The sequence below is a fragment of the Aptenodytes patagonicus genome, chromosome 1 (assembly GCF_965638725.1).
Source record: "Aptenodytes patagonicus chromosome 1, bAptPat1.pri.cur, whole genome shotgun sequence".
Classification (NCBI taxonomy): Eukaryota; Metazoa; Chordata; class Aves; order Sphenisciformes; family Spheniscidae; genus Aptenodytes; species Aptenodytes patagonicus.
The window spans coordinates 202,376,921-202,401,246 of NC_134949.1; the positions used below are offsets into that span (position 1 = coordinate 202,376,921).

Consider the following 24,326-nt stretch of genomic DNA (forward strand, 5'->3'; position numbering starts at 1 on the left):
CAGGACATACCATTTAAACATAAGAAAGAGAAACTTTTTAAATGTAAGGGAGCACTAGAACAGGTTGCCCAGAGAGGCCACGGAGTCTCCATCCTTGGAGATGCTCAAAACCCAACTGGCTACAATCCTAGGCAATCTGCTCCCGCTGACCCTGATTTGAGCAAGGAGGGCAGACTAGATGGTCCCTAGCAGTACCTTCCAGTGTCCACTATTTTCTGACTCACGTTTTTATAGCAATAATCCTCCAAATTCCTTAGAATTGCATATTGCACCATTCACTTTCAATTTCAAGAACAGAATAAAATAAATGCAGTAAAAGACAATCAAAGTAAATTTCTTGGAAAAAAAAGATGATTTGCAGTGTGTTTTGTTTAATTACAACAGGCAAAACTGACAGCTTGTTATATTTATACTGCTACCTTTAGTTAAACTGAATTACAAAACTAAGCTCGTTAACGCTAAAAGTCACACAACAGACTGAACACCTATGTTAGAAACATCTGACCTCAACCATGCAATAATATATTATAACTGGGGGTGACAATACTTACTTTATTACTGAAAACAGTGTTCTGTACAACTGTGTAAAAATCTCATTGCTGTCTTCTAATTCAAAACATATGTTATAAGACTTGACCCAAGCAATGTTCTATGTTGGACAGGAAAAAATAAAAGGAGTAATTAATACAAGATTAAGTTGAAAAATTATATTTAACAGTTATTATGAAATAAGTTATGAAGCTTACCTCAAGCAAATAAAAATATCGATTAAACTGGGGGCTTTTTGTATCTTCTAAACCCTTAAGTTGCCTTGTTATGAACATAAATATATCCTGAAAAGAAAGAAGTGATAGTTATTTAATCAATTGCAATGAAACTTTCAAAATTAAAATAATTACCTTTTTAAATCACTAGTATTATTCATCACTACAAAAAATATGCAGCAATGACAGACGCACTATTTCACTATCCAAAAGAAGATCTACAAAACATCAGAGAACGTCGGGGAGTAATTTTAAAACACTTCATGTTTCTTTAAAGGGTTGAGAAAGTAACCTTTTTCTGAGGAAGCAAAAAGTTTTTCTTTTCCAAAGAAAAAACACTCAATAAACAGAGCTACAACTGGCTGACATGCTGCACAAGTCAAAAGATCATTCAGGACAATGAATTTTACATTTTTACTTTATACTGCAATAGGTTTCGACAGGAGAAGGGGAACAAAGCAGCATGCAACTGCAGCTTTCCTAAGAGCATTATAATACGTTCACACTGTAGTATTTGTGCATTTCTCAATCATCATGCTACTGACACAGATCACATCTCTTGCAAAAACCAATAAACCAAGTTTCTCCTGCTTCTTTTATCAACTTTCAGCACCAGAAGACTTCTTCAGAAAAGTCTCACACAGAATAAATTCAGGCAGGTTATAAGGAACAGTCAATTATGAACAGAACGGAAACACACAGGAAGGTGTCTTTTTAAAATGCTTTTTACATTCAGATAATTAACAGCTAGAAATTCATAACTACTCTATTAAATCAAAAGATTCAGAAGTACATATCACTAGAGACAGTGTTCACAACTTCAACTGTATCTATAATTTTTTATGTAACAATCTAGGTATAAATCAAATAAATTCCAAAAAAAAATACAAAGTTGCCATAATAAATACAAGAAAGCCTTACAGTTAACCCTGAAAAAACTATCCTAGAAATAGTCTAGAAAGCTTTTCTATAACATTTTCAAAGGACCATTTCTCCTCTCTCCCCAAGAATGATAAGATGAACAAAAGATGAGAATGAGGTTCCTTCTTTCTAAGGCTACAACCACAAAATCCAGCCTTAATCACTAAGCTGAGCACTTACTATGGTTCTAGATAAAAACAAGAATTAGATTACACATGACATCATCATCTCTTGGCAAAAAAGCACAGCAAGCACATTGTTCAGATATACAGCTACATTAATATCTGAATTTGGATCAAGATTGTGCCTTTGAAGTTTTAAGTAAGGATGATCAGAAGAATCACTGTTTGGTTCACGCTTCAGATCAGTTACAGAGCACACAAACTAGACTCTTTAGTTCAAATTAAACCAGAAGACACAGTTCAAAGGATGCACCTAATGGACTCCAACCACTAAAGAGCATTCAGTCCACAGACAAAAGTCAGCCTGAAGAATTCCTCCTTAAAAACTAGCGCCTAAGCTACTAGCAGGCCATCCATCATCTGAAAAACTGGTACACCAGAAGGTGCTGTGAAGTTTAGAAGACATACAGAGTCTCAGTGAAGGATAAGATTCAATTAAAGAAGAAAGTGAGCAACTGAGAAAATGACCAATGCCAAATATAAAAGCTATTTCATCTTAGAATTCATGCCCTACGTATAATTACTCTGTTAAACTTGTACAGATGAACCTCAATCAGTGCAAAAAATGGACTGTGTTCATTTAACAAAGTATCTTTATTTTTTATCCTGCAGCTCAGTATGAACACTTACTTACTGAACATGATTCAAAGACCCTATTGAGACGAAAACTAGTTTTCCGGATTTTTATAGAGTACACATAACTATTGTATATGAATACATATATTAATGAATAGCGTACATGTACAATATGTCTAGCATCTGAATGCTTCACAAATAATAATGGCATCATTTGAAAGAGTAATAATTTACTCCTATTTATTTTTTCCTATTCCTGTATTAAAGGAAGCAAGACAGACTAAACTCAAAAGCACTCACTAATTTTTACTATCTCGTGTAATACAACCCAAAACTTTTCTCTTTTGTGAGCATACAGAATATACCATTTGAACATGCATTTATAAATGCAAAACACAAGATAAAATAAACTTTGGCTGCAGCTAAGAAATTGCAACATTTTCACAAATTGGACAATATGGTTTTACATCAGACTCCATAAAGCAAGTCTACATTAGAACTCAGACTTTAAAAAACAAAAGTGCTTATACTTCAACTTCAGGAAGATCACCGAATGTTTTTTGTGGATTGTTGTCTTGATACCACTGAAGCCATTATATGGTTAATTAAGCATCAGAGCCATGGCTTTCACCACAGAACATGTTCAGATAGTTGAAATTCTACTATCATATACACACCTAAACACCTCCATTTCAGCCAAGTCAGGCAGACAGCCCATTTGTCCAAGTGGTTTTCTTTGACACATATCAGTGATTAGAACATCTTCCCCTCAGAAAATTAGATTTGGGCTCTAGGCTTTCCCCAGACTGAGGGGAACTTAAGTTAGAAGCTTCCAGATCCCAGAAGAGCAATCCTGCCTCAGTTCTGCTTTTAGCCTGTTCGTGGCATTTTCCATCCCTGTTGTCAAAGCACTTTCAACACTCAGTGAGGAATATAAGACTTATACTAAGGATACACGTAAGACAGGGAAACCTCAAATTCTGATCCTTTCTCTCAGTATCTCACTTGCACAATGCGTAACTTAGAGAGTTCCAAACATTCTGAAGCAAGGGCAAAAACTTAAGATTTAAGTTTTCCCCTCTCAAGAAATCATCCTTTTCAAGCACTTCCCTTTGCCATCTTAATCTTTGGTGCTAAACATACTAGAAGAGACTCAAAGCTGCAGTATGGATATGATATTAAATACTGGGTGAAAATAGTGCCAAGATATAACCCAAGAGGAAGCATTCTTCCTCTTACCTCTTTGTCATAAAGTGGAGGGAACTCTTCAACATTTGTATCGGAGCTTGTCCTGCAACCACAAAAGCTGTGTTCAGCGGAAACGGGTTTGCAAAAACCTATTGCCCTAGGCAAAGGTCTCTATTGTTTGTCCTTTCTTTAGTTCTCAAAATGTGTTTAGAAATCTGCATCAAGAAACTGAATTCTGAAATCTGCACCGATTACAGAACTGAATGCTGACAGTGGAAGTTCCTAGCCTGTTCAGAGCTCTGTCCAAGTAGTAGTAGTATGCTTACACTGCAAGTATGAGATCAGTAATGTAAACCTTCCAGTTCTATATACTAAAAAATTTGAAACTTAGTAGCATTTTATAGATCAAATTCTCTAAGGAGGATTATTATAATTTGCTAGCCCAGCTCAGAAAAACAGGAAAAAACCGCTAAGCCTAACAAGCAAAGGAAAACATATACTCAAAACTGAAGTAGAAATCAGCATGCCTCAAAACCAGACTTAAATATAGCACAGTAGAGAAAGCTAATGTTTGTCTCCAGTTGAAGATGGTGTAATCAATAATTAGATTGTGTGTAATCAGAGGTGCAACAATTCAGAATTAAGAAAACACAGCTAACAGAAATCCCTAGGTATCTCTCCAGTACGTGTGGTAACAAAGGATGTACTACAGTTGAAACTGCACTGTTTGCCCTACTTACGAAGCACTTCTGGTGCAACCACTAGATCAGAAATTGAGTGATTTCTTCCACTGTAATAGATATACCTTCCACCACAACCATGTTTTTACCTTACTGTGGAAAAAACAAACAAAACCCAAAACAAAAAAAAGCCTACACACACTTTTAAATCAGGGAGACAAAAAAAGCAGTTTTCAGTGTTATTTTCCCCTGCAAGATTTTCTGTAAGACTCGGTTCATCACTCTAGATTCAGACTGTGTAAGGGAAGTAGTTTGATTTTGTGAGTTGGAAATAAACTTAGATTTCTATTTAAAAAAAGTAAAACACATGAAACAATTTAAAATTTAATTTTTCTGAAACAAATGGGGCAGATCTGTACTGCCTTTTCAAACCTGGTATTTCTCTATCAACCATCTCCATCTAGTGGGACCAGTGATGTTTGTAATTGCAAAATTTTCCAATTCACATCAGAAGTAATTATCCTCTGTACAAAAATACTTTTTCTTTGTTTTGATAGAGCCTTTATCTATAAAAATACAGTAATCATCTCTTGGCAGCTTAATTGGAAACAGCAGGGATATTTTCCCAATTGAAGGAATTCGGTATCTTGCAAGACATTACCATAAAAGCTACAGACATATCAATAATTCTAAAGTAACAGACCACTATCTGCAGATCCCAATGAGAGTTCAATAAAATATTTTCAATATAAATCCAAAACTCTACAAGTTATTGAAAGATGTACTACATATCACTTTATCTGATGAACATTTGACCTGACCAAACACCCCTATCCCAGAATCAAATGAAAACCTTGGAATGCTTAGTCTGAACCAGAAATAAAGGGAGAGGAAAAAAAAAGTTATAATCAATTATATCAATCATTCAGTTTAAAAACCTGGTGTGGAAAAAGAGATTAATTCAATTTACCTTTAGTTTATCCGGTGAAGTGTACGGAGCTTCAGGGGCATAAATTCTGAAAATATCAGCAAGACAACATGCTACCAACAAACGTACATCTTTATCAGGATGTTTGAGGAAAAAATCTGAAGCAAGATGTAAAGCAAGATTTAGGTAGAGCTCTTTTTCTTCTTCAGAGTCCTGGTCCATATCCATGAAAGTTTTCACAACCATCTAAAAAGAGGCACAGACATCAGTACATAAAAATCAAGTACTCTCTGTAACAGGGTCCTTACTGAAAGTTCTTTTTCTGGTTTTGTGCAACTTCTATCAGAAGCATTATTAGCAATGCAGTAGTACTTATTTGAGTAACCAGTGTCTTATTTTTCAGGGTACAGGAAGGACCTAGTCAAGTCCTCTATCAATTGTTCCAACACACAGTCTCAGCAGAGTTACTGGAAGCCTAGCTGTAGTTATTTCACATATCTTTTTGAGAAACCATATAATCAAGTTGGCCAATTCAAAAAAATACAACAGCATTCACTGTTACAACCATTCACTGAAAAATCTAGAAAACGGCAAAACTTTATTCAAAATATTTATTTCTCCCTAAAGTATTTAGGGTTACAACTTACTTTCCCTCTATTCTCTTTCAATTTCAGGTTTTTCTCTACTCCTCCTCCTCCAAGAACAAGTTTATCCCCTGTGCTGCCCAGAAGCAGAGCACACACTTTCAGCAGAAGCATATATAAACCCAATACAGCCCAGCAGCATGCACGTTGTCCAACAGGACAAAAATGCCCATTAGTATTATTAGGATCCAGTATACTAAAGTTATGGAAGAAAAAGAAAAAAAAGTCTGGGACACCAAGTATTTAACACCCCAAATAGAACAAAAGCAAAAAAAGCCATAATTAGTAACTACTAGTTAGTGAGAATTCTTACATTTAAAAAACTGTTTGGAGGAGAAAAACCTATTGACAAAAAAAAGTAATTATGCTTTTCACCTATTTCTTATTGGGATCACAGAGGCAGAGTTATTTTAAGGAGTTCAACTCTCATTAAAATTTAATGAGTGGTAATAAAGAGTTAATTACACAGTCCTGAGAATTAAAGGCAAAACTCCCATCTATTTCACCACTGCAGGAAGAGAGATTTTTCAAAAATAATGATGTCAGTGAAGTTCCTCAAAAACAAACAAACAAAACAACAACAAAAAACCCCCCACAACCCTAAAACACTACAAATTATTTTACTTTGCTATAGTTTTCCACAAAATTTACTATAATTGGTCAGGTAGCAACAAATCCTACTTTAAAAAAAGGAAGGACTTCTGCATAATTAAGATCACAGCAGCTGTAAAGTTTTCAAGCATATTAAGAAATCCTTTACCAAAAGGCACAGATGATTAGTAGCTTATGCAAACATATAAATTCCATTGAGAGAAAAATAAAGTCCTCCCCAGTCAGACACAAGATGAACCATTTGAAGTGCACTGGTGCCCTTACACACTATTAAAGTAATTAAAAAAACAGAATTATTTTCACTTCTATGAAAAGTAGTTAGATTTATATAACTAACAAGGTAATGAATAAATACTCAAGTGTCACAAGAGTTCTTGCGACAAGTATGTTTTTTTGTCTACTTTAGAAATGAACCTTCAGTTTCCCTTCCTTGACAACATGAACCTTCCATACTGGTCAGGACAACAAAATCAGCCATCTTGTCTCCAGAGTAATCTGTCACAGTGTTTAAGGAAAAACAAAGAAAAACAAGCTAGTTCTCATAGCATACCATTCTAGCTTCCTGCAAAGCAATAGGTTAGAGGATTCCCGAGTCTGAAATTGCATCCAGACCACTCTGATTAATACTTCTAGAGCTTCATCTTCCAAATGTGGCCCACATTTCTTAACCCGTTCAATTTTTCCTACATCTTTCTACAGTAATAAACTTTGGAATTTAGTTATATAACTTATGGAAAAATACGTTACTAGACTGCTGGTCTAAAATTAATATATTTCATTAGATGATGTCTTGATGTATTGAGAGAAACTGTGGAAAAAATGCTCTTCTCACACTCTTCGTCATTTCCAAATGTTTATCACCTTCTTTCTGTCTTCAGTCCTAGTTCATAACCCCGACCATTTAGTTTATCTCCTTTCCAAATCTACTATAACTTGGAGATGGAGTGGATCAGAAATGCGTAAGACTTGTGAGGTAGGTTATATATTAAACATAAATTCACTGTGCATATTTTCCATTTTATTCTCAGATCTCCCAATAATTTGTATTTATATATTGTCATTAACAAACAGCAGACTATCTGCTTGTGTAAATTAAAATAAAATCCATAGAAAAGTGCTTCTTCCCTAATACTTATATGAATTTAGCAGTCAGGGAAATGAAGAGGCTAATAGTTCACTTATTTATCAACTGCTGTTCTGAAGCACCTGAAACTGTGTTTATATGGTAGGTCTATACACTTGTGGTATAGCCTAGATCATCCAATCCTTCGTAAGAGAAACACCATGTGGTTTTCTCCCTGCCTGCGTACGATGAATGCACACCCAGAATAAACAGCTGACTAGAAATACAGGACATCCTGCAAAGTATACATCTCCTGCAAGACAGATCAAGATGACAGAACAAAAGGGACTAGACATTCAAGGCCAAAAATTAAATTAAACTATAGGAGAAAAAGTATCAGTAAGAACTATGTGCATTTGCACAAGCTGAAAAAAATATGCAAGTGCTAACAAATCATTTCTTCTGTTAGGAGTCACTCACACAAAGTTATAAATGTCGTCTTCTACTCAACATCATAGAATGCAGTATACTGACTGAAGTCTATCACCCCAATTCCCAAAGCACCGACAGGTTACTGTGGGGAGGGGAGAAGGAATCCTTGTGTTTCGGGGGTTTATTGGTTTTTTTGTTCATTTACCAATAGTTCAAATTGACTTAAAACTACTTCTTAAGAAAACAAACTCCAAATTAAGCTTTTCCAGCTGTTAGAATACTTAAGGCTCCTTTCCCACATCTGTTCCCTCCTGTTTCACAGGGCAAACCCAAGTTGCAGGCATTCCTTCTGCACAATACCAACAGGCCTGTCTTTTTGTGAGAGTACATGGGTAGATAAAGAACTGTAGTAACATAATTATCTCCCAAATCTCTCCAACCTTCCTGCAGAATTAGGCTAAATAGAGTGGTCAAGAAATTCAGGAAACAAAAATACATAGTATAGTCGAAGACTGCTTTCATTATGATACAGGATAAAATAATGAGAATAAAGTGGGTTTTATAATCAACCCAAAGAGCACAAATGCATAAAAGGAATGTATTCTGACGCATCCATATTATTTCCAGAATTATGACTCTCTTTTCATGTTTTCCAGCATTTTCTTCTCTAAGAGTACTGACTGTAGGAGCTGAAATAAAATTTAAGTAGTATTTGCAATTAATATAGCTTATTTCCATTTGTGATTTTTTAACTCATTTAAACGTTTTTGGACAAGTCATTTCAAGAGAGTGGTAGAACAGAAGGCACAATAGCCAACAAGTTCCTCCTTCTGAGCACAGAAAAGGTAAAACCCAAAAGAAAAGAAAAAATAATCCTTTCAGATAGAAAATACAGTAATAGGATCATTGAATGCTGTGTACAAGAAACTTTAATCTGTAAACAGCTACTTGCATACTAACCTTTAGCCTTCTCACCATCTCTTCTTTCGATATTTTATCAGAGATTTCTTTGACTCCTGGAGGATATGTGATTTTTCCATCATTGGCTCTCGTCTTTGAATGAGCCATGATTTCACGATTTTAAATCTGTGGAAAGAAATTAAGAAGTCAATGTTGTTTAGCTAGTTTACCTTATCTGTCCCACTTTTACAAAATCCAAGTAGAAATATACAAACAAAACCCATACAAACAAAGAAAAAACTGGACAAAAGATTTTGATTGTTTTCAGTAATCTGTATTGTGGCAGACAGCAACAGTTTTGATATTCAAGTAAATTGTCCTATACTACAATAAAACTTTCAAGAAGTATACAACAGAAAAGCTGAAACCCCTCATTCCTGAATGTATTTGATCTTCACACTTAGAGATGCAACAAAGGATCATCTTATCTTATTGTATGAACTGTTACCACCACTTAGTAATAATAAATCCTAGCCAGCTTGGATTTTTAGACTCTCCGAGAACAGACATCTGCACTGTACTTTGTGTTTTCCAAACAATTAAATAGAGCACAGTTTCCCCAAAAGTCTAAATAGCAGTACTGTTGAAGTGCTACACATCTCTAATTTTAATTTGCCAATACTGCCAGACAAGCAGCAGATAGAGAATGAAGTAGGGACAGGAACAGAGCAGACCGAATGGAAGTCTTTCCTCTATGCCATGAAGCTAAGTTTTTAAGCAAAAGACTGCAGACAAGCAACAGTTATCTTCTTCCTAAATTCCAACTATGAAAACAACTCAGTTACTTGGTTTCTCAGTCCCTTTAAACCGATGCAAATGCAGACTGCCACCTAATCCATCCTAAGCTATGCTAAGTTCCACTGCTGTAGAGAAGAAAGCTGAATTGAAAGCTTTACGTACGTAAAAGCAATTAATACAAAAGACAGTGAAAAACACCTAGACGGCATGTGTTGGGATAATTAGGATTTTAGAAAAAGAGTGTACCAGGGCAGTTACAAGTCAAGAATGTAACAAAAATAAAGGAAATAAAATTTCTTTGCCATTTGCCTTGATATTTTTATTTATTTATTTGAAAGTTTGAAACGCTTCCTCACAGTCACCACTTTCCCGAACTGTGAATTCCAAGTCAGGCATTTTCTTCCTACTGACCTCCTATACAAGGATGATCTACGTACACTTCGAACTTCTCAGAACTATAACATCAGAAACAAAAATCAACCAGAATCCACAAGGAGAGATGGGCTAGAAGCATGTTCCATAACAGGATGGTGTAACCTGCCATAATTGAGACCTACTGGCCCAAGCCAAGGTCCTTCTACACTGAAGGAGAACTGGCACACGAAATATGCTCATCCACCCACCCCCAAAAAATATCCCAACATGTTTTGTATTCTTCAGTCCACATTTCACAATAAACAACCTAAGTTACAGATTTTGCTTGATCTTTACTAATCTTTTACAAAAGAAAAAGTTAACAGTGACATTTAAATAATTTTTGTAAATACATAGAACACAACACATCTTTATTTTAGGAAATGGGGAAAATAGGAGTAGAATGAACATAATCAGACATCATTCAAACAGGCATGATATGCAATGCAGTTCAATAGCTACACAAAAAGCCAACTCAGTTTCTGTCATCTCTGTACCTACATATACACGGCAGTTGAACCAAGTGCTACGTACTTGTGGTTGTAGTAAAAACAGATAATGAGAAAGCTGGGATGGAACAAAACTCATTGAAGTAACTTTCTAATACTCCCAGGAAAATATGATGCCACTTTTATCCCCATTATATTTCTTAATGCACCATCGTCAGGACAGTAAGTCTAGGACTCCTCAAAAACGCACAGAAGATGTAACCAAGTTCATTCTTCTTGCTGTTTGATGTAGATCTTCTATTCTAGCTTTCAGATGGAATGATGTTATATGTCATAGCTAGATTCATTTTAACAGTTCATCACAGCTGAAGGGAGTCTTGCTCCCCTCACAACCCGAGAATGTATAAAAGCATCAGACGCTTTGCTGGACCAACCAAACTCACCAACTCAGAAAAACAAGCCTAATAGCTTTGATGCTTGTCACATGCATTTCAAAAACAAACTCAAGGGAAGGAACAGGAACTAACAGAACTGGGGAACAAAACTCCCCTTTCCAGTGGTGGATAGCGTCAGATCAGATCAACTGCAGTGGAAACTTGATTAGAACACAGTGCTATAGTCCCATTCGGAGCACATTTTGAAATAATTCAAAGACTGAAACTCATATATTATGGTCAAGTTGAACTGTCCAGCTGGTATGTCCAACTGACATGCAACCAAGCTTTTAAGCTTGAGTGGCATCCAAGGTCTGGGTTTGAAATTGAACACCTGTATTGTGTTTACGTGGTAAGGTTTTGGTAGCAGGGGATGCTGCAGGGATGGCCTCTGTGGGAAGAGACCAGGAGCTGCCCCTGTGGCGGACAGAGCCAGTTCCAGCCAGCTCCAAAATGGACTCACCCCTGGTCAAAATGGAGCCCATTAGTGACACTGGAGGCGCGTCTGTGATAACCTATTTAAGAAATGGTAAAAAAAATGCTGCAAAGCAGCTATGAGAGAGAGAAGTGAAAAAAATGTGAGCAAAACAACCCTGCAGACACCAAGGTCAGTGAAGGAGGAGAGGAAGGAGATACTCCAGGCACTGGAGCAGAAGACCATGATGACACAGGTTGTCCTCCTGCAGCCCATGGAGGGACCATGTCAGAGCAGATATCCACACTGCAGCCTGCGGAGAGGAGCCCACGCCAGAGCAGGCTCCTGGCAGGACCTGTAACCCCACAGGGGACCCACGCTGGAGCAGTCTATTCCTGAAGGACTGTACCTCAAGAGAAGGGCCCATGCTGGAGCAGTTCATGAAGAACTGCAGCCCATGGGAAGGACCAGAATTGGAGACATTTATGAAGGACTGCATCCCTTGGTTAGGGCCCACATTGCAGCAGGGGGAAAAGTGTACGGAAGGAGTGGGAGAGATGAAGGGTTATGAACTGCCCACAACCCCTCTTCCTTATCTCCCTGGGACTGCTTGACGGGGAAGGTAGAAGAGTGAGAAATGAAGAAGTGAAGTTGAGCCTGGAAAGAAGAGGGGTTGGGGAGAAGGAGTCTTTAGTTTTGTCTTTGTTTCTCACCATCCTGCTCTATTTTTAATTGGCAATAAATTAAACTAATCTTCCCCAAGTCAAGTCTGTTTTGCCCGTGATGGTTATTGGTAAGCAATCTCCCTGTATTTATTTTGACCCATGAGCTTTTTCTCCCCTGTTCTGTTGAGCTGGGGAATGAGAGAGCAGCTGGGTGGGTGCCTAGCAGCCAGCTAATGTTACATAATAGGGTACATAACAACTTACCCCTCTCAGAAGTATAGAAAACACTAAATAGGAATTAATTTTCCCCTCTCAGAAGTATAGAAAACACTAAATAGGAATTAATTTTCTATAGAACTAATACATCTAATCTTATAGGACCAAAAATTAATTTTAAAAAGGTTCAGTGAAATAGCCTATTACTTAGACCATAAGGGACAAAGAATAATAAACCTTTTAAACTTCCTATGTAATAAAAATTTGCAGATCACTCCCGAAAGTTTATTATTATTAATGGTAAACTTTACTGGGGGGGAAAAAACCCATATCATTTCAAAGAAATAGTAAAAACCCAAAACCTATCATTCAAGAAGAGAAAATTCAATGCTAAACTACCCCCTTGTACAACAGTTATCACTTTAACCATTACCTAAATAAAACTGAATTAGCTTGTTACACCCCACTGCCAGAAGTTTCTGCTCTTCTGGACTGCCAGCATACTGTGCACACCTAGCTCTGTCAAAATAGTGTGTTGAACACTTAGTAGGATCTAGGATTTTTTGGAGGGGTTGTTTTTAACCTGATTCTAGCCAAATGAAAGTCTCCATAATTTCACGTAACAATTACACCAGCTGTTTCAGTTAACTTCTGTCAGGGAAAAAGAAGACAGTGACAGCTAAGAACAGCAGCCTCAAGGCCAGCTGTATCTAGAACATGTTCAAGCATGAAAATCCATAAGCCAGTGAAGTGATATCCAATGACTCAATTTCAAAAAGCTTTATAAATTTGTTTTTAAAGATGCACTGTCTTCTCTTGGAATATACTAGAAGATGACAAACATTTTTAAACAGGGCAATTCTTTGAAAGTTTCTTTGAGATTCAACAAGAGACTCAGCTGACAATTTTTTTTTTTTATTTTTAACAACTGAAACTTGAGAAGTTCTCCACAATGTTTTCAGAAATCCAGTGTTATTCCATATACACAATCAGAAGGCAAAGAAAAAGGAAAATGGTCACATGGATACCTTTTTTAAAGGCAAGAAAACACGCCAGACACTGAGATGCTTTGTACCAGCCTGAATGTAATCCTATTAACTAATCAGTAAGATGTGCACTGTTTCTGCTGTTACATGAGAACAAAAAAAGGAGATAAATATAACAAGAAACTTCAACAAATATATAACAAACAAATGCTAATCCTAATACATAGAAATAAAAATCATGATTCAATCAGGCTTTGGTTATGTTAAGCAGTACTATAAGCTAAGTCAAGTCTATGAAAACTACGAAGAAAATAAACATATCTTAAGCTAATATAGCATTTAAAATATAAATTCCACTTCTTGTACAGAAGGAGATGATACAGTAGGACTTAAGATGTCTAGGCACCGCTTCCTTCAACACAGAAGCGCCAGAAGCACTGTTGCAACTATAACTTGAAAGACTTGAAATCAGGAACCAAGAGCAAGTCTGTAGAAGTACATTGAAAAATGGTATGTATAAAAAGCTTGACAAATTAAAAACTAAATTATACATGGCGGGGGTGTGTGGAAGAAACTAGTACAAGAAAAGAAACAGAGAGAAGAAAGAAAGAAGACAAAATACATACTCTTTGTACAACGATAACAAGAAAATTAAAGTATGGAAAAAGCAACAAAAGTGGAAGTTGCATTTTTTGGACATTAAAATAGGATTGATTAAAGTCATCCACCTCCTGTGACAAAAGTCAAATCGAAAGATCATATTTAATGTAAAATTATGATTCTCAGCAGACCATAGATGGGGAACAATTCGTTACTCTAAACAGAGTTAATTAGTAACAAGTATCATTGCCAAAATTTGGTCAAACTCAAATAAATAAAATACAAATGAGTAGTTCTGTACATAATTAGCAGGACCCAATAGCTACTCAGTTCCAGCTAAGTCTACTGGCCACGATATTAAAGAGATTCAATATTCAGATGGTTTCTATATAGTACATAATTCTCTATGAATAGTTTAACTACACAACTCTACTTGCTCAATAGTATAAAAAGCATTACACACATGCAAATAAAACATGGATTGATATCTTGCATATTAAGTACCTATGCAATATATTTAATAGGTCAATAAATATCATTACAGGATGTTAAGTCAATGATCTAAAAGGAGGACTTAAACCACACTCCATTTAATTGTATTTTGTTTGGATGACAGTTCACATTGCCTATGGTGATTTAATTAACTGTGCTAATCATTAAACAAACTATGCCTTAACATACATGAAGTCATGTGTCAACAGTACTTTTTCAGAGATCCATACATGTGTTTAAATCTTAATCCTTCAGATATTTTTGTAGAAATCTTTTCCAAGAGATGAAGCAAGCTTTAGCAAATCAATTCTTATATTCCTTGCAAGTGTCTCCTGCCTTACTATTGCCGCCTCTTTAAAATACAGAATCCAAACATAAGGACATAGAAGATGACCAGAAAAAGTGATGAACTTTACAAACTTCATCATTCTTATTTTTCAGAACTTTCATTGAACTATACATAATTATTTGTTGTTACAACTTGAGATCAGTATTTTTAAATTATGTATACAAAATTTAAGAAAGCTTACATAAATTTGACCTATACAAATACTTATACTTTTAAATCTACCTTTGCAAGACATTTTACAATAAGCCACTGGGGTAACACTTACTTCACATTCACAAAGCTATTAGAAGCCTAAGTGAATTTAATAAATTGCTGGCATGGAAGAAAGTCACAATGTATAGAGATTTAAATATATGTGTTTACAGAGTTCATATCACTCTGACAACAAGAAACTGTAGCCAAGAAAAAAGATTTACAAATATTCATCAATCTGTTCTCCACAATCAAGCAGCATGACCAGTGGCCTCATAACCATAGGCCATTCCATGAAGAATACAAAGACAGTTTAGAAGACCCAAGAACATTTTCCCTAAATCGTCTCAGGGAACATTGCAAGGAAGTCAAATCTTTTTCATCTTGTAAACCACAATACATGAACTTTGGAGTTCACTAAGCTCTGCTCCTCTGTCAACATGCTGTTTGTAATTTCTTTTTATTCATATCCAGATTTATTTTTGTACCCTCAGTAGGTAACATCCTTTTATGAATAAATATAAACCATTACAAATACTTTGAGAGCACTAACTTTGCTTCAACAATATAGCACGTATGAAGAAATTGGTCAAACTATTTTCCACAAAAGATTCAACAAGGTATTCTGAAGAGATTACTCAGCAACTTACAGAAGTGGAAGAGGCAGGCATCTTTCTACTTCAGCAGGATAATTAATAAAACACATATAATTTAATGATTTAAGCCACTTACAGAAAATTTTTACATCCTGGTAAATTCCTGCTGTGTATAGCTGATTGACAACAATTGATCAAGGTGAGAAGCGACTTAGGTGTTAGAGACTTTCATTATGTAAGTGCCACTAAATTAAATGTATTTCCATAATAAATCTACTGCTACAGGGTTATATCTTGGCTATAAAAAGCCACTCCAAGCTGAAGCTTGGCAGTTAATTTTCTGCTGTTGAGTAAAATAGAAAACTTCAGAGTGTTGGACCAAGTGCGCTCATGTAAATCCAAGTCATTTTTCATACTGATTCAGATATGTCTAGATGAATACTTTCCATTCTCTTTTAGAAATGTTATATTAAGTTATACTGTTTACTTAACTACCAATAAATCAAGATACTAGTATTATTCATAGTATCAAGAAAATGTTAGCTTCGTATTTCTATAAGGCAGCACTATACATAGTAAGGACTGATTCAAGAAGAATTTATAGAAACCACTAATTAAAGGTTCTGCCACATTATAAGGCAGAAGTAACACTCTCAGCCTAGCAAATAGTGTGAGAAGTACTGGGTTTCACTACAGAAGTCTCATTAATGGCAAAACTTTGACAGTCAATATGCAAGTAATAATGCCTGTTTAAATTAGGAAACACTTTTTAAAACTTTATTAGAAAATATGGCAAAGTGCATTAAGTTTCTTTATTAACTTATCAAGTAAATACTTAGTGGAAAATGAAAAGATGTGCAGGTAATAACTGTGCAAGGGGAGATATTTTCATAACGTACAGAGGATTTGGAGGATTCAGGAAAAGAACTAACACGTAAGAATAAAGAACAAAACATTAAGACAAGCCATGATACCAAAGTCACATATGCATGCTAAAAACCTGCAAACAACTTACACAGAATATAGTACTCCCCCTTGCAATCAGTTAGGAAATGATCCCAGGCAAGTTCCCATTTCTGCTGATAAGATTTTTTTTCAAACTTCATTAGAGAAAGCCTCCCAAAGATTAAGCAAGTAGACAGTATTCAGTATCAACTTATCTCAGCATACAGCTCTCTCCAGTGGTGTTGCAGACACTTGCAGCTTCCACAAAACATAAGTGACACAACTTGTAAATGTCAGCATTTTTTCAGGCATGATTAAAAGCAAACATGACAAGAATAAAATTGCTCTTTTTTTTTTGCCATTTATGAAACAGCATTTTCACTGAAATAAACCCAGTTTAAAAAAAAAAAAGATGAGAAACAACATAACAGAATTCACCACTAAACCAATCAACAACCTAAGGAAAAAACAAATTGCCCTGTTATTGTGGGATCTCAGCTTTCGTATGTCTACCCAAGACTAAGTAAATGGACTGCAAGCATTACAATTATAATTTCTTATTTCTGTGCATGGCTGCAGGCAAAGAAACGACAAGGAGATAAAACTTGGAAGACTACAGCAAAAGATTCTGACAGAGAAAGAAAGAGGCAAAACCATAACTGAACAAAGAAATACTGGTTAAGATTAAAAAAGGGTAATTATTTGTTTCATAAAGTGGAAAAGAGTATAGGCTGACAATATGATGTTAGAAAATAGACATCTGCAATATATTTGTCAGTTAGCCAAATACTAGGGAAAACATTCCACCTCATTGCTTGTTAGGTGGTCATATGATGCAAGCATACTATATAAAAGTTTAAAAAAGGCAAGTGCATAACAAGCAGACTATGACCCATCCTCAGTGTTTAACATTGAATGCAAAGTATGTGAAATAACAAAAATGGTAATATTGCAAAAAAAGTACAAGAAGTCATTCAAATTGGCTTGAATTTAAATTTGGTTGGACAGAAGCATGGCAGTTTTCACCTAATACACTTACTAAATATTTCCAGTCCTATAGTAAGTAATTTATTTTCCTCTACAAAAATACAATTTCTTAAAGAAAAAGAATGCATAGAAGGAGCTGCAAATAGGCAGGATGCCATCACACTCACAAAATCAGAAGTGTAGTGTTGGATGTACAGCTTGGATGCAGAGGATTTTGTGAAAAGATAACACTTTTCCAGCAGGGAGGAGAAGCAGAGAGAAAGGCAGGTGCAGAGAATAGAGGTAAGTTACATTAAGTCTGAGAAAAAAACATTAAGTTTTTGACAATGACCTTTTCACCTTAGCCTTCAAAAGATGAAACCTTCTCACATACTAAAGGTCACTATCAAACACTATGAAGTTTAGCTGCATTACAGAGGCTGCTAACACTCCTTGTTTTCTTGATAGTCTCCATTAAAAAAAAACCAACCAACCCTTGGTCACTTCAGCTTTGACAAACTTGAAATACTTATATGATATATCCTACGTAAAGGATCTTCAGTTGAGTGTTAATGGCTCAATCACGTCCAAGATGAAGTAAACTAAACTCAGTGTATCACAAATCTGACAGAGCTGTCTAAAAAGATGCTAGTTTCCCTGTCCTCTAGAATACAAATATGAATTTAGGAAAACAGTACTCTTTAGCATGAGTATTATAGCATATTCTTTGCCCCCAAAAAAACTTGCCCAAAGCTTCTGAAAGGCCACATGATATACATATTCTCTACAGACTCTTGATTTTAATAATAATCAATAAAGACAATTTTTGTAGGCCTTTATGTCCCTGCCTTGAGACTCTATACCTCAGGATGATTTGAGTAGAGTTTAGGAAAGAATGCAGTCAAAAAAATACCTGGAGTCTACAATAAGGGCATGGTCTAAGCAAGACGAAAAATTGAAGTGCATATATTGACCTAACTCGAGAAGTTAGACTTCTCCCATCCTTCTTGCTAATGTTATGACTGCAATAAAAAAAAAGTGAACTCAGTTACTCATACAGAAGACTCAAACTAATCAGTACTAAACTGAAATGTGAGTGTTTTGTGTGAAGGCACACTTCTTTGAAATAATACTAACGAGATTTGAGAATAAAGCATGGTATTTTAATTATTACAAACAACACCCAGGGAGAATTAGGCAAGATGATCTTAAAGGTCTTTTCCAACCTAAACGATTCTATGATTCTTAGACTGTAAAGCTCACAAAATCCCATTAAGTCCACCACTGCTGAATGAAGACTCATTTCAATCTTCACCTCACCTTGACAATTTCACCTGGCTTCTTCAGGGGATTTCTTTGAGACACCCTGCCTTTCTGGTGCTGGTGAGAAATCCGACATACTGGTGCTCAAAATACATTTGTCAAGGGACACACTTGCAATCCTCTTTATACCTCTAAAACGGAGAGTGTAACTCAGTGAACTATCAGTATCAGTTGAGACCGTAAGCATAAGTTCTGGTCATCTTTCAGCATTTCACAGATAGTGAATAGCACATGGATCAGCTGCAGGATAATTCTGCTTCCATTCCACCACATGAAACTATTGCACACACCAACATTACCTTTCTGAAAACCAGAAAGGGTTAGAAATGTTCACAACATTCTATCTGTACATTTGAGCTATACAATACTGAGGAGAAGCAGTGAAATTTGTCCATACGAGCCTCCTCATTAACTATTACTGCATCTGGGAATATTGCTCTCAGTGGGAAACTTGGAATAAAAAAAAAAAACCTCTTCTGTCAAGAAAGCCACATGTACGTAGTTGGATGACCAAAACCACCCTCTATGTCACACTTAGTCAGGATATAGGTTATTCTCCAGCCTATATACACATAACAAAACTTAAGTTTCACAAACAACATCACATAAGTATGTAATCCCACAGGATATGACTTTGCCAACATTCAGAAACAATGAATGTTTATATTAAATTGACACAAGCAGTGCATAAATAAAATCTCTGTTTTGAAAGGCCCAAATTGAAAGCAGAAGTGATTTGGAGATGTATACAACTCCAATACAGTGGTCATGGGCAATGTCTATGCCAAAGGAACAAAACTGAGTTTTAAGCCATTTGTCCCCTTGATTGGGGTGCAAGGAAAGTTTTCATTCTACGAAGTGAATTCAAACAACCACTTAGTAAGAGCTGTAAGTAGTAATCAGAGCCCTCAAGATAGGAGAGTTGCACCACAAAGACTGGGAAATACAGAAATAAAGACAGAACTGGAGCCAAACTGAGATGGCCATTGTAAACAAACTAAAAAAAAAGTTGCACTTCAATAGCTAAAACCAAGAAAAAAAAGTACTACTACATAGTAATGACTGCATATCAAGACGATACTGAAATACCCTAAAAAGTCAGCTGAATACCAATTTTCAAAGAAACAGCAGGTAAAACTTCATTCCTGTAGCAATTGGTAACAGGTATATTCAATCAGAAGTTACTGTGTCTACACTTAAGAACTTCACATTTTCAAATCAAAGCAAATGCACAGACACCATCTGAGAATTCATGAACCAGTGTGGTATGCAAAGCTTTTTAAAGGTATTTAGAAATTAAGGTGTAGTACACTTCAATTTTAAAAAATTAAAGTAACTTTAAAAATTAAGGTGTAGTGTAAGAAAATAAAGGCAGCAGTCACTAATAATGCAGAGCAAAAAAGTAATACTGCCACTACAGCTGCACTAGTTGGATATCAATAATATTTGAAGAGTTTAGAAAAAATATGCATGCTAAAGTAAGACTTTTAAATACAGTGATAAATGTAACTTATAAGGTTATCATATTACCCTGGCACAATTTATGTTTGATCAGTCTGTGATAAAACAATTTGCACCTTCCTTGCACCGAAAATCATTTATTATGTAAGCATGAAATCGGAAATCATAGCTGGATGGATGCAGAGATGGATCAGATTGTCATTCAGTAAAACACTGAAAGGAAAGATTAGAGAAACAGAAATGTTTTTAAGTATAAAGACTGCATTTGAAGCCCCAAACAAGAATATATGCTACAAGTCTGAAAGAAAATCAATTGTAAGGAGAAAAAACAGGGGGTTGAAGGGGAGGGTCCTATGCCTAGGTCTAGGCACAGAAAGTTACCACAAGACTATATGCCAGTGCTATGCAACATTAGTTCTAGACAAGGTACTTCAAAAAAAACAAACAAACAAACAAAAAAACCCACCACAAAACCAAAACCTCAACATCTAAAACAGATTTTAAGGTACTGGCACGAACTTGCTTGGAATACTATGTACAACTATCAACACCTATCATGGAGACAATTCAACTTGGAAGAAGTGCACATAAAGCCTACTACATCAGTAGAGCATATCTACAGAGGCAACAAGAAGAGACAGTCAGAAGGATCAGTGGAAGAGAGGCAGAATTCACTATAAATACCAGAAATACTGGAAGATCTCACCCAAAGAAAATGAACCACCATAAGACAAAAGCTCAAAGATAAATAGCTCAGACAATGAAGAAAAACTGATAACTAGAGGAAGACTTCTGTTTTTTAAATTAAAGTTTTGGAACAACTTTCTGGTCGATAACTGAAGCAAAATAGCCAAATAGAATATGGCAGAACTTGATCAGTATACAAAGGAGATTAGTATCTTGCTGTTGTAGGCTACATGAATAATTACTTGAAAAAGCAGACTTTTCACTCTGCAAAATACTTCTTTTACCAGAATCACCAGAAACACTGACAGAAAGTTCTTAGACTGGTACTCTAAAACAAGAGAAGAACTGAAAACCAGCCTAGGTATCAAAATTTCACAATATCACTAGTCTACAGCCATAATTTTGACACAGCCCTCTTTTAGCAGGGAAGCTACTTTAAGATTTAGTAAGGCAAGAATGATTTGTTTCCTTTCTCCAACAGTTGGAAAGGAATGGGGAGAAGGAGGCAGGAATTATTATTTTCCTTTACATTAACTCTATTTTCAAAACAGCATAAAAAAAAGTCATAAAAACTTCAGATATCTTACATTACATTATTTTAGAAGGCTAACACCTGTAGTATTTATACACAAGAGGAGAAAAGAAAATATGCAAGAGTGGCATGGAAGCCATGGGGAAAATAAGGGGAACATGACAGAAAGCAGAAGACAATACAACAGACATACATTAGGTACAAATCAAGTTTAATTACTGTATTGCCCCTTGGGAGGAAACAGCACTTGATATTATTTTAGTATACCATTTATTTGGCAAAAAATGCCTTATTGAGCCTTACCATGAAAGTTTTAACTCTTACCAAAAAAAAAAAAAACAAAAAACAAAAACCCAAACACCAAGCCAAACAAAAAAAAAACCCCAAACATGAAGAATGCTAGCATGCTACCACAGAAGCAAAACAACATTTTGTAAATTTCGCAGATGGACAACCAATATAAAATTGCTTTAGTAACAAGTCAGAATTTGTATACATAAATGAGACTCCTTTCCATTCCTAACTTTGTATATAATGTTAAAAAATACAAAATTAAGTGCCTCACATCCTATTGCAAATGATTCAATACAGAATTACTAAAGATCAAACAAAAAATGCTAGTGGCATGGATTGAATTGTAAGACCTAAAAGAAAGCATAGGTATTGCACTGCAAAGTCAGATGTTGTGCTAAGTAATACTGCATCTACTCCTAATCAATATGAATTATAAACAAACATTTAAATTAGGGCTGCATACAGAAATCTTAGTACCAAAATCATATTCAACTGGGTGTTTTACAAACAGAAGTTGTCTACCCAGATGGCTTGTATCATTTTAGCTATTTTTTTCCCCAGCTATCTAGAACATTTTTATTTGCCTTTTGCAAAACTTTGTAAGTGACAGAAAACCATAGACTGAAAAAATAATTGTGTCCCTGAAGACAGAGGAAGAACCCGCAATTGTGATTACAAAGCACAAATTAGATGAAGACTTACTACAACCAGGTGAACTAAATGCATTAGTGGTAGGTTTTTAAGACCATAGGACTAGAAGAAACTTCAAGTGACAGAGTCTAGTCATCTGCTATCATACATGAACCTACTAGTAAGATCACTTTAAAAAGTTGAAGCTGAAGATTCTTTTGAAGATTCAACCTGTAAAGTCTAACTTACCTTTGATATCTATCTCTACGCTCAACGAACATGTAAGATCTCTTTGCCAATAATCTATTCACTCCTGTAACTTCTTTTAATACCATTATTCATCCCTTATAATTATTGAGCCCTGTAGGGTTGTGTTTTCACAGAATGGCTGAGGTTGGAAGGGACCTCTGGAGGCCACCTGGTCCAACCCCCTTGCTCAAGAAGGGTCACCTAAAGCCAGTTGCTGAAGACTGCATCCAGATGGCTTCTGAGTGTTTCCAAGGATGGAGACTCCACAACCTCTCTGGGCAACCTGTGCCAGTGGTTGGTCATCCTCACAGTGAAAAAGTGTTTCCTAATGTTCAGGGCGAACCTCCTGTGTTTCAGTTTGTGCCCATTGCCTCTGGTCCTGTCACTGGGCACCACTGAGAAGAGCCTGGCTCCATCTTCTTTGCACCCTCCTTTCAGGAATTTTTATACATTGACACATTTTAATCCTGGCTTAAGCACAAACAGGAGTGTATGTACCAGCACAGCTATGCCAACCTTCTTGTTAGTAAGTTTTCAAACTCCATGGGGTTTTTTTCCCCTTTTGAAATTAATGCTTAATACTCAGTTATCCTTCAGTTGCAACTCATCACTCACATTACAACACGAGAAAATGGAATGAAGTTGCGTCAGGGGAAGTTCAGACTGGACAACAGGAAAAGGTTCTTCACTGAGAGGGTGGTTGGTCACTGGAACAGGCTCCCCAGGGAAGTGGTCACAGCACCAAGCCTGTCGGAGTTCAAGGAGCATCTGGACAATGCTCTTAGTCATATGGTTTAGTTTTAGGTAGTCCTGCGAGGAGCAGGGAGTTGGACTTGATGATCCTTATGGATCTCTTCCAACTTGAGATACTCTATTATTCTATGACATATTTGCTGCACAGTGATGGCCAAACTCTTTGTGTGCATTAGTGTGTAGGTTATGCTTTCGCTCAGGCTCAGATCTGTGCTGATATGTAGTAAGGACTCACATCTCATTTTACTAGACTGGATCACTTCCTTACAATACCCCAGTACCACCCCCACCCCCACCCCCCCAAGAAGGACAAAAATCTACCCAGGAGAGAAATCTAAAGCACATCAAAATTAACAAAAAAACCAAATCAAAACAACAACGAAAAACCCTACACACACCCCTATTGGTCTATGTTCCATACACAGAAACAGTTAGGAACACAAGTAACACCTATAAGAGATAACAGTAAAAAAAACCAATAGGAACTAATCTTTACTCATTGTTAAAAGGATGGGTTTTGCAATTGAAAGGAGCAAGCTTTAAAGTATTAATAAATAGATATAGTTGCTTGCACTATGACTGTAAGCATACAATCAAGATAAGACAGTTCAGAGAGTCTCCACCTATTACTTAAGGTACAAAACCCGTTCACGTGCACATTATAGGTTGCCGTCTCCTGATTCCCCTGAAGTTAGAAGGTTAACATAGCCAAACCTTGAGATGAAGAAACGTCTCTGGTAAATCCTGTTGACAACTGAATCCATCACTAATCCACCTGTCTGCTCAGAGCCAGATGTTGCTGCTTCTTTAACAGAAAAAGCTGGAGTTGTCCACACCTCAGCCAGATTCTCAGCTCAAGAGCAGTCTGTCTTAATTAAGTCTTTAAGACAAAAAGCTCAGCTTAGCATGGAGACAGCTGAGGTATGGACACACTCACTTCCACCAACTCTGCTGGAGGGACCAACAAGCTATATAAGAAAAATGGAATAG

At 36.1% G+C, this 24,326-nt stretch overlaps 1 protein-coding gene across 3 annotated transcripts in view; it reads right to left on the reverse strand.

Moving 5' to 3' along the window:
- Positions 1–24,326, reverse strand: part of PDS5B (PDS5 cohesin associated factor B) — a 124,747-nt gene that overhangs the window by 93,634 nt on the left and 6,787 nt on the right. For all 3 annotated transcript variants that reach the window (XM_076364272.1, XM_076364273.1, XM_076364271.1), the window contains exons 2-5: positions 8,951–9,076; positions 5,282–5,485; positions 747–833; positions 552–649 (exon numbers count right to left, since the gene is read on the reverse strand). In XM_076364272.1, coding sequence (XP_076220387.1) covers positions 552–649; positions 747–833; positions 5,282–5,485; positions 8,951–9,058 — 497 coding nt within the window. In that variant the 5' untranslated portion in view covers positions 9,059–9,076. The remainder of the gene's footprint in view (positions 1–551; positions 650–746; positions 834–5,281; positions 5,486–8,950; positions 9,077–24,326) is intronic.